At 57.6% G+C, this 14,732-nt stretch overlaps 1 protein-coding gene across 8 annotated transcripts in view; it reads right to left on the reverse strand.

Moving 5' to 3' along the window:
* NTRK3 (neurotrophic receptor tyrosine kinase 3) overlaps window positions 1–13,312 on the reverse strand; it is a 419,093-nt gene extending 405,781 nt beyond the window's left edge. For 4 of the 8 annotated variants that reach the window (XM_043922245.1, XM_043922239.1, XM_043922247.1 and 1 more), the window contains exon 1: window positions 10,898–11,800. In XM_043922245.1, the coding sequence (XP_043778180.1) occupies window positions 10,898–11,145 (248 nt within the window). In that variant the 5' untranslated portion in view covers window positions 11,146–11,800. Of the gene's footprint in view, window positions 1–10,897; window positions 11,801–12,693 lie in introns of those variants that run through there. The other 4 variants (XM_043922244.1, XM_043922243.1, XM_043922240.1 and 1 more) reach the window with 4 other exon arrangements.
* Between the last annotated feature and the right edge of the window lie 1,420 nt (window positions 13,313–14,732).

Consider the following 14,732-nt stretch of genomic DNA (forward strand, 5'->3'; position numbering starts at 1 on the left):
AAAGCGATCTGGCCCAAGAAGCCACTACTCTTCCTATGACACTGAGTTGCCTTTCAGGCAAAAGAGCCATTGAAAATCTCAGGGCCCAAGAATTGTTCTAATGGAAGATCTAGGTTTAAAAGATTCATCCAGGGTAGGGCAAACTGAGAAAGTAGTGTTGACATATACACACTATCGCATGTAAAACAGATGACTAATGGGGATCTTCTCTACAGTACAGGGAGCCCAGCCTGCTCTGTGATGACCTAGGGGGATGGAGTGGGCGAAGGGAAGCGCAAGAGGGAGGGAAGATATATATACATAGAGAGAGAGAGAGAGATACATAGATAATGACTGATTCATGTTGATGGATGGCAGGGACCACTACAATATTGTACAGCAATTATCCTCCAATTTAAAATTTTTTAAGAAAAAAATAAATAAAAGATGAATCTGGTATGGTGTGTAAGATGGGCTGGGAGGAGGAGGGACTGGACTCAGGAAGAGCAGATGAGGGTCATTAAAAGTATCCACGCCTGTGGGGTGATGTTCTGGAGAATGGTAATGAGAAGAAGAAAATGAAAGAGACCAGCATTAAGAGTTCTACACACACACACACACACACACACAAACGCGTGTGCACGTTCTCATCAAAGTCTTATCAGTATTATTTCCGGTGAGGAAACTGTGATCCCAAAAGTAGCCAGCCCAGGGTCACACAGTTGGGAAGAGGCAGGGTTGCGAATGCAAGCTTCATTTAGCAGGTGCCGCTCATAAGCAAGGTTGTACAGGCAAATAGTCTCCCACCCAGTAGGACGGCCATAAATGTTATCTTCATCCCTGGTCCTCAGAGGATCAGACTCAATAAAAAGTATCAGCAATAACTAGATAGGGAAAGACTGACCACAACATAGAGGGTCCTACCTGCAGCCTGGGGTCCAGCAGCAGGAGATGGCCCCAGGGCAGAGCTGCAGGCCCCACTACAAAAGTGAGATATCCCGTCTCCAAAACGGGTAACTGTGGGACAAGGCTCCTCCATGAACCAACCAGTGCACCGGACAAGACAGCACCTGCTCACAAACGAGACCGCCTGGAACAGCCAGAAGAGAGCCCAAAGCGTGCACGGGACAGAAGTAGGCCCCGGTGGCTCAGTGGGGAAGAATCGCCTGCCAATGCAAAAGACATGAGTTCGATCCCTGATCTGGGAAGATCCTTAGAGAAGGAAATGGCAACCCACTCCAGTATTCTTGCCTGGGAAATCCCATGGACAGAGGAGCCTGGTGGGCTACAGTCCATGGGGTCACAAGGAGTCGGACACAACTTAGCAACTGAACAATGACAACAAGCCAGTCCAGGGAGGGCGCAGGACCCTGGTTTGCAAGGCACGTTGATACCCATCAATGTAGATGGGTGTCTCTGAGAACAGTGATGGTCTAGAGAGGTTGAGAGACGCACCAAGCTCTCACGTCTGGTAAATATCAGCGCCTTGTACCTCCTGAGCAGTTACCGGTGTGTAAGTAATGCCAATGCTTAGGAGTGGGACGGGGCGGGGGTGGGCTGCTGGGAGAGAAATGGGAGAGATGCCTTGGAGGTCATGAGGCTCCCTTCTGCCATGACACTAACCCCACAGCGTGGCCGTCTGTCAGCCTCTCTGTGTCCCCATCAAGACTGATCTTCCTGGGCAGGAACCACGTCCTGTCATTCATCTCCATTACCCCTGAGCAGATGCACAGACCCTCCTGCTGCTGCTAAGACAGACTTGGAGGGAAGGAGGGCGCTCCAGCCGACATCCTTCACCCAGGGCACTCTCCCAGCCGCCTCCCGGGGGAAGCTCAGGTGAGGAGACTCACGTGCCTGGGCTGCAGATACGAGGCAGGCAGGACCAGCTCTGCCGAGGGAGGCCCCGCCTAAGGGAGAGACCGACCTCCCTGCTCAAGAAAGGATCTGCAAGCCAGGCCAGCCAGTGAGCATCCCGCCGGACTAGAGAGCCGAAACCCCAGCTCCGGTCAAAGGCAGCCGCCAGCCGCGGACCGTCTCGGGCGCAGCACTGCCCTCTGGTGGCCACCGGGAGCCTAGACGCAGACGATCTCGGCAGGCAGGAAGCCAAAGGCGTTAAGGCTTGTTTACGGGGACCTCAGTCGTGATGCGCGGAGAACGCGGAAGAGATGCAGTTGTGCGTGCGCAAAGACGCCCCCGATGCGCGCACACAGCCCGTTTTACCGTGGGAGGCAGCCCAGATTAGGACTGCGAGTCTAAGACTGCTCCCTTCATCCCCTCTCTCTTTGCAGGAGGCTAAGGGTTCCTTTCCCTGCCTCTGGGAGAGCCTAGATCCCTCAGCCCCAGAGCAGATGCTGGCAGAGGGCGGGAGGACGAGAGCCTCACCAGCTGGGGAGGCGGCCTTGCTCGTTCTGGTCTCGCTGTGCTAGGAACTCGCTGGGTGACTGAGTCCGGTCTATTCATTTCTCTGGAGCCTCAGGTTCCCGCTCTGTAAAACTAGATTTGGCCCCAATTGTTTCTGAGCCCCTTTCCAGGTCAGATGATTTATGGTTCAAAGTCTTGATCTTTCCCCCTAATTCAAAAACACTCCCGGACATCTAGAAATGGAACCAACCAACATGGCGCCCTAGCGCTTGGGAGCCCATGGAGTGTGTCTGTGATCACCCCGGCCTGGCAGTGACCCCGAGAGGGAGACAGGCTCCAATTTCTAGAGGTGATCCCAGCTCCCAGAAGGCGGAACTGAGGGGCTCCCGGATGGGGTGAACTCTTCAAGCCAAGCAGCAGCAAAATGGGGTGTTTCCACAGATTCCTGCCCTGCAGTCCAGGAGTTTGCTGGAATCCCAGCTCTCTCTGTGGGGACAGCTGGAGCCACCCCCCATGTTTATCCCTTTAGACAGAGCATCCCTGAGCAAGGGGGACTGAGACACACCGCAAGAGTAAGGGTGTGGGTGTGTGTGCATGAGCTGCTCAGCCCTGTCGGACTCTTCACTCTCCCAGGGACTAGCCCACAAGCCTCCTCTCTCCATGGGATTCTCCAGGCAAGAATACTGGAGTGGGTTGGCCATTTCCTTCTCCAGGAAGAGAAAGGGTAGAGGAGGTCAAGGCTGCTCATTTGAGGAGGAGGCAAAAGAAACATCAGGAAGAACTAGAATTCACCCTCCAGGAAGATGCTCTAAACACCAGCTTCTAGCTCAAGATGGAGACACCAGACATCCCCTTGTGCTCCGCATCCAGTGGCAGCCTTAGAACTCCATACCTGGACTGGGAGAAGCCGCCCCGCCCTCCGCTCTCCCATCCAGGCTGTCTCTGGCCATGGGCAATCGGGGACACGGTCGTGCTGACCGTGCCTCAGCCCAGAGTGGAGCTGGCAGGGACCCAGCGGCCAGCTTCCTGAATCCCCGCCAGTCTCAGCTGGCACCTGGTCTCCTGGGGGAACTGACCTGACCTCAGAAACCGGGACACCAGGAGGTGGCCAGGGAGGTCTGGGGAGGGGGCTTGGCTGAGACACGGCCTCAGGGAGGCTGCTGTTGGGAACAGGTCAGGAGGACCCCAACTCTCCCCCATCATTACAGCCAGTCTGTGTCAGCGCTGGCCAGGACAGACTGGCCAACACCAGACCCACCACTCTCTGATTCGCCTTCCTCTCCAAGCCCAGCCAGGGGAATTCTCAGTAAGGGAATCGGAACATTAAAAAGGATCCTCCTAAACCTTCATAAAATCATTTTTTAAAAACCTTTCATGATTAATTTATCTGGATGGTCATAGATTCATGAATGTGTGTGTATAGCAGTATATATTCACATGCATAACAGTACTGCAAAGGAGTATAGGCAATACTAAATGTCATACTCCTTTGCCGCTGATTGGCTGTGTGAAAGGAAGCAGGTCACATGCCAACTTTGGACTCATTTTTCCCATCTGTAAAATGGGATTCATAATAGTGCTTATCTCATAGAGTTGGTGTGAGGCCATGATATTACCTCCAAAGTGCTTGGAATAGTGTCTGGAACATAGTAAGTGCTCAGTAAACACCAGCTGTCATGAGTTACCATGTATTGGTAGCTTTCTCTTTACCAGGCATGACACAGGTCACTGACTCTCAAGAGTGCGGCTATGAGGGTGGTTGTAATTATTATCCTCATCTCACAAAGAGGGCAACTGAGGCCCAGAGGAGGGAAGGGGTTTGTCCAGAGCCAGAAAAAGGCCAGGTGTCGGGGAGCTGATGGGGACACCAGTTGCCAGCTTCTGCTCCCTACTGGATGATTCTGTCTGCGGACAGAATCCTGAATCTTCCACCACCCAAATGGGGCACACTTCTGATGGGATAAGTCAGATGCAGGGACAGGGGCAAAGGGGAAGTCCGAAAGGACAGGCTCCAAGCCGACTGCGCCCACAGATCCTGGAGCCCTGTATGTAAATAGAGCTCAGCAGAGGCCTCCCGGAGCACGGTTCTAATTGGCGTGGGCTGCAGGCTGCGAAGAGCCTGGGGCTGCCAGCCTCACATAGTTGCTGCCTCTGGGGACCCTGGATTTGGAATCATTGCCCCAGAGGGAGACACAGTCGTGGGTGAGGCTCTGGCTTTGACAGAGTGCCCAGAGAGGGTGCCAGAGCTGAGTGGGAGAAGACGGGCTGGCACCTGGGTGGGCACGGCCTCCAGCAGCCCGAGGGCCCACAACTCCCTGCCCCTCTCTGTGCCTCTCCTGGGACCCTCGCAGGGAACGTAAGGGAGAAGCTGACCCAAGAGGTCCCTTCCAGCTCTGAATTCCGGGGAGCCCTGCCCTCAGGGGGTAGGCAGAAATGTGAGGATCCTTGTGGGGGTTCCACTGGGCACTGGGCTTCTGGAGTCTCCATCCCTGATGGTCTGATGAGCCAATCCATCAAAGAGGGGCTGCCGGCATGCCGGGCCCTGGAGAGTTTGTGTTTCTCAAAGCAGAGGCCAGTGAGGCTCAAGGGATGATGGATGACCTGAGCTGAGGGCTCAGGGGGTCATTGATAGAGCTGAGGGCCCAAGTCCAGCCTCGACTCAGGCCACACTTAGACCCAGCTGCCAGGACACTCAGCTGCCCTCCACAAGGCCCTCCCAGATGGGCCGCTGCCTTAATGCTGCCTCTAGGCAGAAAAGGAACTTTCTGGATAAAAATGATCTGCTTCTCCTTTCCCAACAGCCAGAGGGTGTCCAGCTGCAGGGCACAGCCGTAGAAAGAATGCCATGGAGGAGGCATGGTTGGGGGGTGGGGCTGGGGGCTCAAGACTCTTCCAGATCTTTCCGACACTCAAGTTCTGCCCTTCATTTTGCTTGGTAAATCGAGACAATGGGGCTAATAATCCCTGCTTCTTCAAGGAGCTGTGGCAAAAATAAATGCAACAACTGTAAACTGGAAAGCAAGACAGAAATGAATGGGGTGGATTCATGGAGGTGAAGGATTTGCTACAAGCGACAAAGGGCAGGACCCGGAGGGCTACTGGAGACTGTCTTTTGAACGCTGGCCTGGCCTCGGGTCTAGGGGGCCCTAGGAATCCTGATCCCCCTGCCAGCCAGCCTGCCCCCTCCTCCCACACTGCTGCTCCCTCTGCCAATTCATCAACCCTTCCTTGGGACAGAGCCAAGAAGGGGAGCCAGGGCTTCAGGACCACCTCTCCTAATGCTGGCCCAGGCCCTTCCAATCCCAACAGCGGGCCCTGAGCTTTTCTAATTATGCATGCTTAAGCAATAAAAATTTCATCATGTAACCTCCAAACATGCCTATTTACTAAATTATATGCTTATACATCTTCCATCCATACATTAAATATTAAATATTCCCTTTTCTCAACGAGAATAACTTGAAATAGAAGTTCTAACATTTTCTTCTCACACCCAGCAGAGGCCCCTGCTTGGGCAAGGAGCTGGAGCTTGGCAGGGGCTATCTCCTCACCTTGAGCTCATGGTACAGAAAGGGGGCTCATGAGAGGCCTCCAGTGAGAGTCCACAGGCTTCGGTGCATTCTTGCTAAGCGTCACACTTGGTCTTGGCAGGTGACCCCACACTGGGGAGCCCAGAGTCCTCCAGAAGTGGACAGGGAAGGAAGGGGAGGACAGTGGCCAGTAGCCAATGGCCAGCAAGGGGGCACCTGCTGCCCTCCTCAGGGTGGCATCATGGGGGTCAGCACCAAGCCCAGGGGTGGTGTCCTTAGAAGTGGCCTAGCAGAGCCTCCTCGGACTGGTCCTTGGGCCCTGGGAGGGCATACGTCCAAGCCGGAAAGCACACTGCCCCGTGCTCTCAACTCACAGCTGAATTTACAGGCTCAGAAAGGCTACAGTCTTCTATCGTGGTCCACAGAGGGTAAGAGACAGTCTAGGGGGGTTGACTCACATGTCCCACCCCTTTCTCTAAGCCTACCCTTCCACTGGCCAACTGGACGCCCCAAAGGGAGGCTGGAGATGGTGTCTGTGGTCCCAGGATAAGCCACTGGACGTGGCCCTCGAGATGGGGGACCCCAGGCCGCTGCAGAGATGCCATGAACCTGGGGTCAAAGGCCACCCTGAGGTAGGGTCACAGGTTACCCACAGTCTCAGCAAAGGGCCAGCTGGGGCGGGGGCCGAGTCCACCCCCGACAGTTAAAGAGGAGGGGACAGCAGGCAGAGACCAGTGGGGCAAGGGTGGAGGTGGCATCAGGCCCTTCCCCCCGCACAGCCTCAGCGCTCCACTTCCACTACGTAGAAGGGGGGTCCGCCACTTGCAGGATGCTGAGCCGACAACCAGGTTCCAGGCTCAGCCCTCGGGGGGCCAGGACAAGCTCTCGCAAAGCTAGGGCCAGGCCAGGCTGGTTTTACCCAAGCTTGTCATGTACTTGGTCCCCTGGAGCTGCAGGATAGATGTCCTGGGCCCCAGGGTGCTCCTCAGAAGACTGAGCTGGGCTCAGGGCTCTGGTTCCAGGGAGGGTCCTCCAGGGAAGGCCTGGAACCCACCTCCCACAGCCTGGCATCCACACAAAAGCTCAGGACCTCTGCAGTCCAGGGTCCCCAGCTTCTCTCCAGGACTATACCCACTCCCCCTGCTACATCTCACCCCCAAAGCCCTTCACATCTCTGCCTACCTCCCTCAGGCCTAGCCCCAGTTTGGGGGCTCCTGACTGAGCCCCATGATGTTCTTAGGGCCTGGCTCCCACCGCTGCCTGCAGTCCGTCTTTCACTGGTAATTGTCCAGGCTGGCTCTGCTCGTGACCCTCAGGAAGACTGAGAATCAAGGAGTCAGTGCAGCAGCAAGCGAAGTCCCAAATGATCCTTCACCCAGACAGCGGAGGGCGTTCCGGGAAGACAGGGGAAATAAAGGGACCAGAGCCCCGGAAACGCCAGGGGCCTGGCTGTGGCTCAGGGCCCCAGCCAAGAGCCCGTGTTCTTCTCAAGCCAAAGAACACCCAGCCCAGAGATGCCGCCTTCTCCCCCTGGTCTTTCTAACAGCCCGAGGATGCACGGTTCCACCCCAGCCCCAGGCAGGCCTGGTCTCCAGACGCCCAGACGGGCCCCCCTCCCCGCCACCACCCTCTGCCTTTGTGACGTCAGAGCCGGGTTGGGCGCGGCCGGGCACGGACCCTTCTAGGTGAGGTTACTGTGTGTCAGGAGCTTCAACCACAGAGGTTCTGGCCTCCTGAACAGGAAGAGGCCAAAAGGGAGGGCGCTTGGCGAGGGATGGAGGTGAGACTCACACGTCTGTCTTGAGGCCTTGCATCTGATCTCCTCCTGATGCTGGCGGGGCTGCCAACTCCCCATCAGAAGCACCCTCAGTCAGCCTCCCACGGGGGAGGCGGGAACCAACCCACACGCCAGCCCAGAGAGGAAGGACCACAGGAAATCTCTAGTCCCTCTGAAAACTCAGGTGTCATCAGTTCAGCACCTAAAGGAGAAACCTCAGGACCCCAGAGCCTCGGGAACAGGCAGGTGGCTGGGTGGCAGTCGCCCCTGATTCCCTTAGCTAGAGCTGCATGTGCTCCAGCCTCTTCCTCAGCCCCCGGAGCCCGTCCAAGCTGCACCCCCAGACATACAGCAGCATTAAGGGCTTCAGGCTGATGGAGGGCTAGGGGACCCCTTGACACCATATCTCTGATACCATCAGACATCCAAGGAACACATTCCTTTCCAGCAAAGCATAGGTTCGGAGTCAAGCCCCCCTCCTGGATCCCACTAAAGGAAGGCCCCCTCTTCTGCCTGGAGGGCTCCTCTCTGCCCTCAAGCCTCCATGTGCAGCCCTGCAGCGTGGGGGGCCTGGGCTTTGAGGCAGGACCTCAGCCCTGCAGAGGTCTAAGCCTGGCTCACTGCTTGGGGCTGTGCACCCCCAGGAGCCATTTGGCAGCCTGAGCCTTCATCATGGGGTAAGATACAGAGGGTGACATCTGCTTCCCAGGGCGAGCACACCTCCCCTCCTTCTCTCCATGGTCCTCTGCCTCCAGGCCAGGAGGCTGGACCCTTCCCCAGTTCAGTCAATACCAGCCATGGATATAACAGGGCACTGGGGAGAAGATGGGGTGAGGAAGGGTCATCCCACCCGTGACCTCTGACCTTCCCCCACCTGCCGCTCGGCACAGCTCCTGTGGGAATCCAGTCGCCTGGCTCTGAGGTGTTGGGGTGTTTTCAAGGAAAGGAGTCCCAACTCCCAGGTAAAGAGTTTGAGTCCTGAAACAAGGATGGAGACACTCACAGAGGGACTCCCAATCTACTCCTGGCTCCCTGTCCCCCCAGCTGCCCTTTTGGTCCTTCAATGGCACAGGGAACAAAAAGCCACTTCCTCCCTTCCCATCACTGACCTTTCCAGCAGTCCCATTCTAGACCCTCCACCTGGAAAGAGCAACCAGCTCTTCCCTATCAAACTGCCTCCCCAAGCTTCATTTTTTCAGAGGGACCATTTTTCAGAGGACCGCTGCGTGGCCATGAAAAGCCTACGTGATTGTGACCCTCCCTGCCTCCCACTGGCTTCCTACAGAGACGCACATCCTTGGAGCAGAGAACAGATTGAGTGAAGCTCACCAGCTTCCAGAGACCCACAGTGGGCAGCCGGGGCACCATCTCTCCAGCTCTTGACCCACCCAGTCCCCTGGAAATCCCCAGGTCCAGCTCCTGAGCTCCTGAACCCACTGCTAGGCTCCCCTGAAACCCCTCCACCCCACCCCCACACACACCCCCGCCCCACAGTGTACTTCCAAGGCAGAGTTTCCCTGACAATCTCACTCCCACCCTCCTTGCTGCATCCTTAGGGAGGCTGAGATGCTGTGGCCTGCAGGTGGGAGAGGCTGCGCTGGGTCCATCCTGTTTTCCCCTGCCCTCCCCTCCACCCCACCCTTGGCTGTTTATTTTGTCACCCCAGGGCCAGCTGGGTTGAAGGTGGCGAGGTTGAGGGGTGGGGGTGAATGGTCCAGCCAAGATATGGGCCAAGCTTATCTCCTGGGCCAGGATTCAGGGGGCACCTCCTGAGCTGCACACTTCCCTCAAACTGTTAGCTGCAAGAACGCGTTTGGAGTCTCCATTAACCCAAGAGGGCTGGTGGGCTTGGGAGCGAGCAGGACCACAATTCCTCCCGGCTTTATAGCCCATCGCGCTGGGGGCCAAGGCACAGGGAGGTCGGATGCTTAGGAGAACAGTTCCCCAGCCGAATCCGCCCAAATGCCTTCCTCAGACGCCAGCCGGCACTTCAGTGTCAACCCTTCTCAGCATCCCACCCACTTTGCGGGTCTCCAAGGAGTGGGAGCCTTGTGGGGGGGGGCGGCGGGGAGATAGGCGAGAGCTATCTCCTGAACCCTCCCTATGCCATCCACACCCTTCTCTGGATGGTAGGATTCGGGGGGGGGGGGGGGGGGTCACCTGGCTGAGGTCAGTGGAAGAGAATCTGGACAGGCTCTCGCTCTCCGCCCGGTGTCTGACCCCCACCCCTACCACAGAAAAATGCCACCCCCCCAAAAAAAGAGCAGGCCACCATAGGTCTCACTCAGATGGGGCAGAACCAAGCAATGCCAATTGGAGTTCGATTTTTCGAATAAACGATCACAGAAAAAGCCCCATCTCCCAAACACGCAAGCCTTCCCCCCTCCCTTCAGCAGCCTGACTCGGAATTACTGGAACAGTTATCAAAGCTCAAAGAGGAACGGGATCTGTAGGCGCCGAGATGCAGATGAGGGTGGGAATCAGGGGGTGGGGGGTGGCTGTCTCGGAAATGCCCAAAATGGGGTGGGAGAGGGCGGGCGAGAGGGAAGAGGAAGGGGTAGGCGTCCATGGCTGCCTCGACAGGTCCAAAGTCTCCCAGCGAGCAGCCAGCTTCCAACTTGTTTACTTGACGGCGTGTTTTGAGGTTTCCAAACGGCAAGAGTCAAACCTCTCGGCTGGATCGAGAGCAGTCCCTATCTGTCACCTTTTCTCCCGGCTAAGCGCTGCCGCCGCCGCCACTGTCGCTGCCCGGCGCCGCTGCCAGGGAATCGAACCTCGTCTACTTTATTCCACTTGAGCGTGGCCAAACTGTTGCTATTTAGTGGGGGGCCAAGAACCCGATTCACACCCTCGAAACAAGCCGCAGCGGGTGGGGGGCGGGGGCGGGAGCCGGGTCCCGCGTGCCCCGGCCGCTGGGGTCCTCTCGGGGGAGAGGCACACTCACGCGCGCGCGCGCGCGCACACACACACACACACACACGCACACACACACACACACACACACACACACACACACACACACGCATCGCCGGATCACGCCTCGTCAAGGCCGAAGTCACCTGGAATACGCAGCCCGGGAGCATCTCCCGAGCCAGAGCGAGCCTGACGCGCGCCCGGCGGGCGGCGGGCAGCGGGCAGCGGCGAGCTGGGGCGGGCGGAGGGCCGGCTCCCGGCTGCGGGCCGGCGGGCGAGAGGGAGACGCGGAGCGAGGGGAGAGGCGGCGGGGCTGGGGAGCGGCCGCCTGACTTACATGGAAGTGATATTCCTTGAGATGTCCGTGATGTTGATGCTGGCGTTCCCATTGCTGTTCCCTGAATCCTGCCCTTCCAGGAGCGGGAAGAGGTTCCCATCGTCCGGCCGCCGGCAATTGATATCAGTCTTGCTGCAGACACAATTTGCAGGGCAAGCCAACACGGAGCCCACATAGTCCAGCCAGACGCTTCCCAGCAAGAAAATCCGCCAGAAACTACACTTGGCTGGGCAAAGAGAGACATCCATCTCCGATCGCTGCTTCTAAAAAAGAGGAGGAGGAGAGGAGAGGGGGTGGGGTGGGGGGAGTGGGGAGAGCTGGGGGGGGGGGGGGGGAAGGAAACAAAGACGGCGAGGGAGGGGGGAAGGGGGAGGGGGCCTCTGCCTTTGAAACGCCGTGCGATCAGATGCAAAATCCTTCAGCGTCTGAAACCATCGCGGCCGCCGCCGCCGCCGCCGCTGGGTGGGAGCCGCGGGGAGCGCCTAGTGGCGCGGTCTGCCTGGCATGGTGGCCGGCTCGGCGCTCGCCGGCTCGCCGGGTCCGGGGGCTCGGGAAGCGAGCCGACTGACTGCTCTCCGACTCCGAGACTTTGCAGGGTGGCAACAGACGGTGGGGAGGCAAAAAAGAAAAAAAAAAAAAAAAGGCAAAAGGAAAATATGGTGCGAAAGTCACCAAGTCCCACCTACTGGGCAGAATTAAAACGGACACACCTGCAAAATACACACACTCACACACACTCACGCATCCACACACCCGGCGCCGGGAGGAGGAGAAGATGCAGTCGGAGCCGCAGCAGCCGCCGCGAATGGCTCGCCGCGCGCCTGCAGAAATGCACAAGTGCTCCGAGCCTTACGAAACGCATGGGTTATCGGAGCGTCTTCCTCGGCCCCCTCCCTCTCTCCCCCTCCCTCTCTCCCCCTCCCTCCTCCTCTCCCCTCCCTCCTCGCGGCCTCCTCCACCCCCCGCCCCCCGCCCCGGCTGGGAGCGGCAAGAGAGCGGAATCTCCCCCCTCCCTCCCTCTCCCACTCCCCTCCCCACACCCCGCTCCCTCTCCCCGCCCGTCCTCTCCCCTCCTCCCCACCCACCCACCCACCCACTCGCCGGCTCGCGGCGCTCGCCCGCACCGCCACCCGCAGCCGCGCGACCGCCCGCTCCACGCCTAGCGGCCCGGCGCCCGCTCGCCGCAGCCCAGGGGAAAGCCAGACGGAAGGGAAAAAGTTGCAGTTGGGATTGCGAGGGTCTGGACTGGGGAGGGGGACTTGGCGAGCTGGCGGCGCGACGCGGAAAGGCGCTCTCCTTTCCACTTTTTGGCCCTCGCGCTGCCCGGTTTTGCTGCAATCCGGACCGCGAAAGGAAGTAAAATGAGCGCGGCCGAGGTGACCGGAGAGCGCTCCCGAGCCCGGCTGGGGTCGGGGAGGGGCACAGGCTCGGAGACGGCGATCGGGAGTGCGAGGGCGCACAGGAACCCCAGAGGGGCGCCCGGGGCCGGGGACCCGCGCCCGAACGCGCGGTCCTCGGTCTACGCGACACTCGTTTTCGTAATCTAGACCCGGGAGCTAGGATCAGCTGGGAGGGGACTGCGGGACACGGCTGGGTAGGTGCCCCCGCGCCCCCTGCGCCTTCTTGGCGGTGGGTTTTGCGTCCTTGGGCAGACAGGGAGCCAGGAAAGAAGGAACTAGCGCCGAAAGGGCTGCCCTGGAGATCCGAGGTGGCTCGGGGCGAACCGTGCGTGCGAGAAAAACCGCCGGGGAAATTGAGATGCAAGGGGCATTTTTTGGCAAGCACCAGGCCAGTACCGTCAGAGGCCGGCTTCTCGGGGTTCGGCGATCGGGTGCGCTGCGCTGGCTGCCGGGCGAGGGGGTGGGCGAGCTGCTTTCTCCGGATTCGGGGGCACAGGACCTCCCCCCTTCCCTCCCACACAAGCACCCCTTCCTGGTAGGGGAGCAAAGCAGGTGCAGCCTGCCACGCGAGCTCGGTCCCCCGCGGGAGAGGAGGCGAGCCCCCGTTCTTCGCCTTGGTAGAGATTTTTCCTTTTTAATCAAACGTCAGAATGCCAAGTGTGAGATGTTTGCTGAGACAGCCGGAGCATTCGCGGTGGGAAAGGAGAAGAAAGGGTTAGGGAAGTCCGAGCCGGCAGACACACTACAGCATTCACACGCAGAAGAAAGCGGCGCTCTCCTCGCCGACTTGGAGGAGGGCAGGCGAGGAAGCTAACACGCTGAATTCAGCTGCATCCAGCATCTGAAAGGATTCTCCCCCGCCCCCCTGTGGATTCCGATGCAGGTCATGCAACTTGCGGGCAAGATGGGGGGATGGGGGAGATGCGGGTGCCACCGGCCCGCCCCGGGCGCAGTCTCAGGCTGGCTGGGAGCCTGAGAGTGGCTCTGTCGCTGTGAGTAAACTTGGAAGCAAAAAAAAAAAGAACGAAAGAAAGAAAAGAACGTTTCTATAAAAGGCAATTCTTCCCGACTCCCTCTTACATTCCACCTTCCCTTGGCCTCGGTGAGACTTTTACCCCCTGTTGCCAGTGTGGCCTCCTTACCAGACTGGCATTTTGCCCTCCCACCAGCAGGAGGGGACAGAGAGTGGAGACCTCCGTAGACTCTCAAACCAGTTCCTACTGGACCAAGGCCATCTCTGATAGCCTCCAGCGCCAGTCTGATGAGCTCTGGAATTTCTGCTTGAGAATCAGGGAAACTGAGGCGTACTCAAAGCTGTCCCTTGGCCTTTTTTCAGGCGGTAGCAGAGAAACAGGGAGAACTTTTCTCAGACCAGATCTGGGGAAAGTCCCATAAGCAGGGTATGCCATGTGGATTTGGCCCTGGCCTGGAACTAAGACAGTTGTGTCTTAAAGGTGCCCTGCACACTTTTATTGAGAAAGAAATTATTTCTAACACTTCCAGCAGAGAAGGGGCGGTGTCCAAAAGTCAGAACAAATTTAAAACACTTGTAAAAACCTCTTTGGAGATGGTACAAGGGCAGCTGTGGAGCAAGGGGCCCTGATGAGACAAGAAGCCTTTCATCCTGCCGATGTGATGGGATTAAGATGAGGCGTTATGTTTATGCTGGAGCTCCAGGCTTCAGCAGGAAGTGGCAACTTAGAAGGAGGAAGGCCCTTTTAAAAGCTGACATGATGGGCCAGGAGTGGAGAGAGCAGAGTTCTACTTGGGAACTCAGGGAAATCACTTATGTATGGCCTCTAGACCTCAGCTTTCATATCTGTAAGAATGACTAGATTGGTCCACGCTGCCCAAAGTGTGATCCTTTGACTAGCAGCATCCGCGTCACCTGGAAGCTTGGTAGAAATGCAATATCTGAGATACCACCCCAGACTGAGTAAACCAGAATATCCATTTTAACACGCTCCCCAGGTGAGTCATAAACGTATTACAGTGTGAGAGGCACTGAGATGACTCCCAAAGTCCCTTCCCACTTGGATAGTCTCTGCTTCTACATGGATCTGGGTGGAAGGGACTTTGGAGAAAAAAAAAAAGGAGCGGGGGGTTACAGTGGTGTGGCTTCTCAGAATATTATTCAGTTAGGGTGACAAAAACTGGGTGTTTCAGATGTAAGGGTCTTGTCAAAAAACAGACCTGTGAAGTTTCACTACAAGTGCAAGGGAGAATATTCTCATCCTTCATTCGTTCTTAATCTTCGAGGACAGCCAGATCTCGAAGATGGGGCAGGAGAAATTGTCCAGCGCAGATACCCTGCTCTTGGCCAGCTGGGGTACAGAGCATCTGGGGTGTCTTGTCTGCTTGGTGAGAATGTCCTGGTTGACAAGGAAGAGTGGACATCACATCACCATGATTCCTAGCCTCTGGGTCCTGGAGAT

The sequence above is a fragment of the Cervus elaphus genome, chromosome 13 (genome assembly GCF_910594005.1).
Source record: "Cervus elaphus chromosome 13, mCerEla1.1, whole genome shotgun sequence".
Classification (NCBI taxonomy): domain Eukaryota; kingdom Metazoa; phylum Chordata; class Mammalia; order Artiodactyla; family Cervidae; genus Cervus; species Cervus elaphus.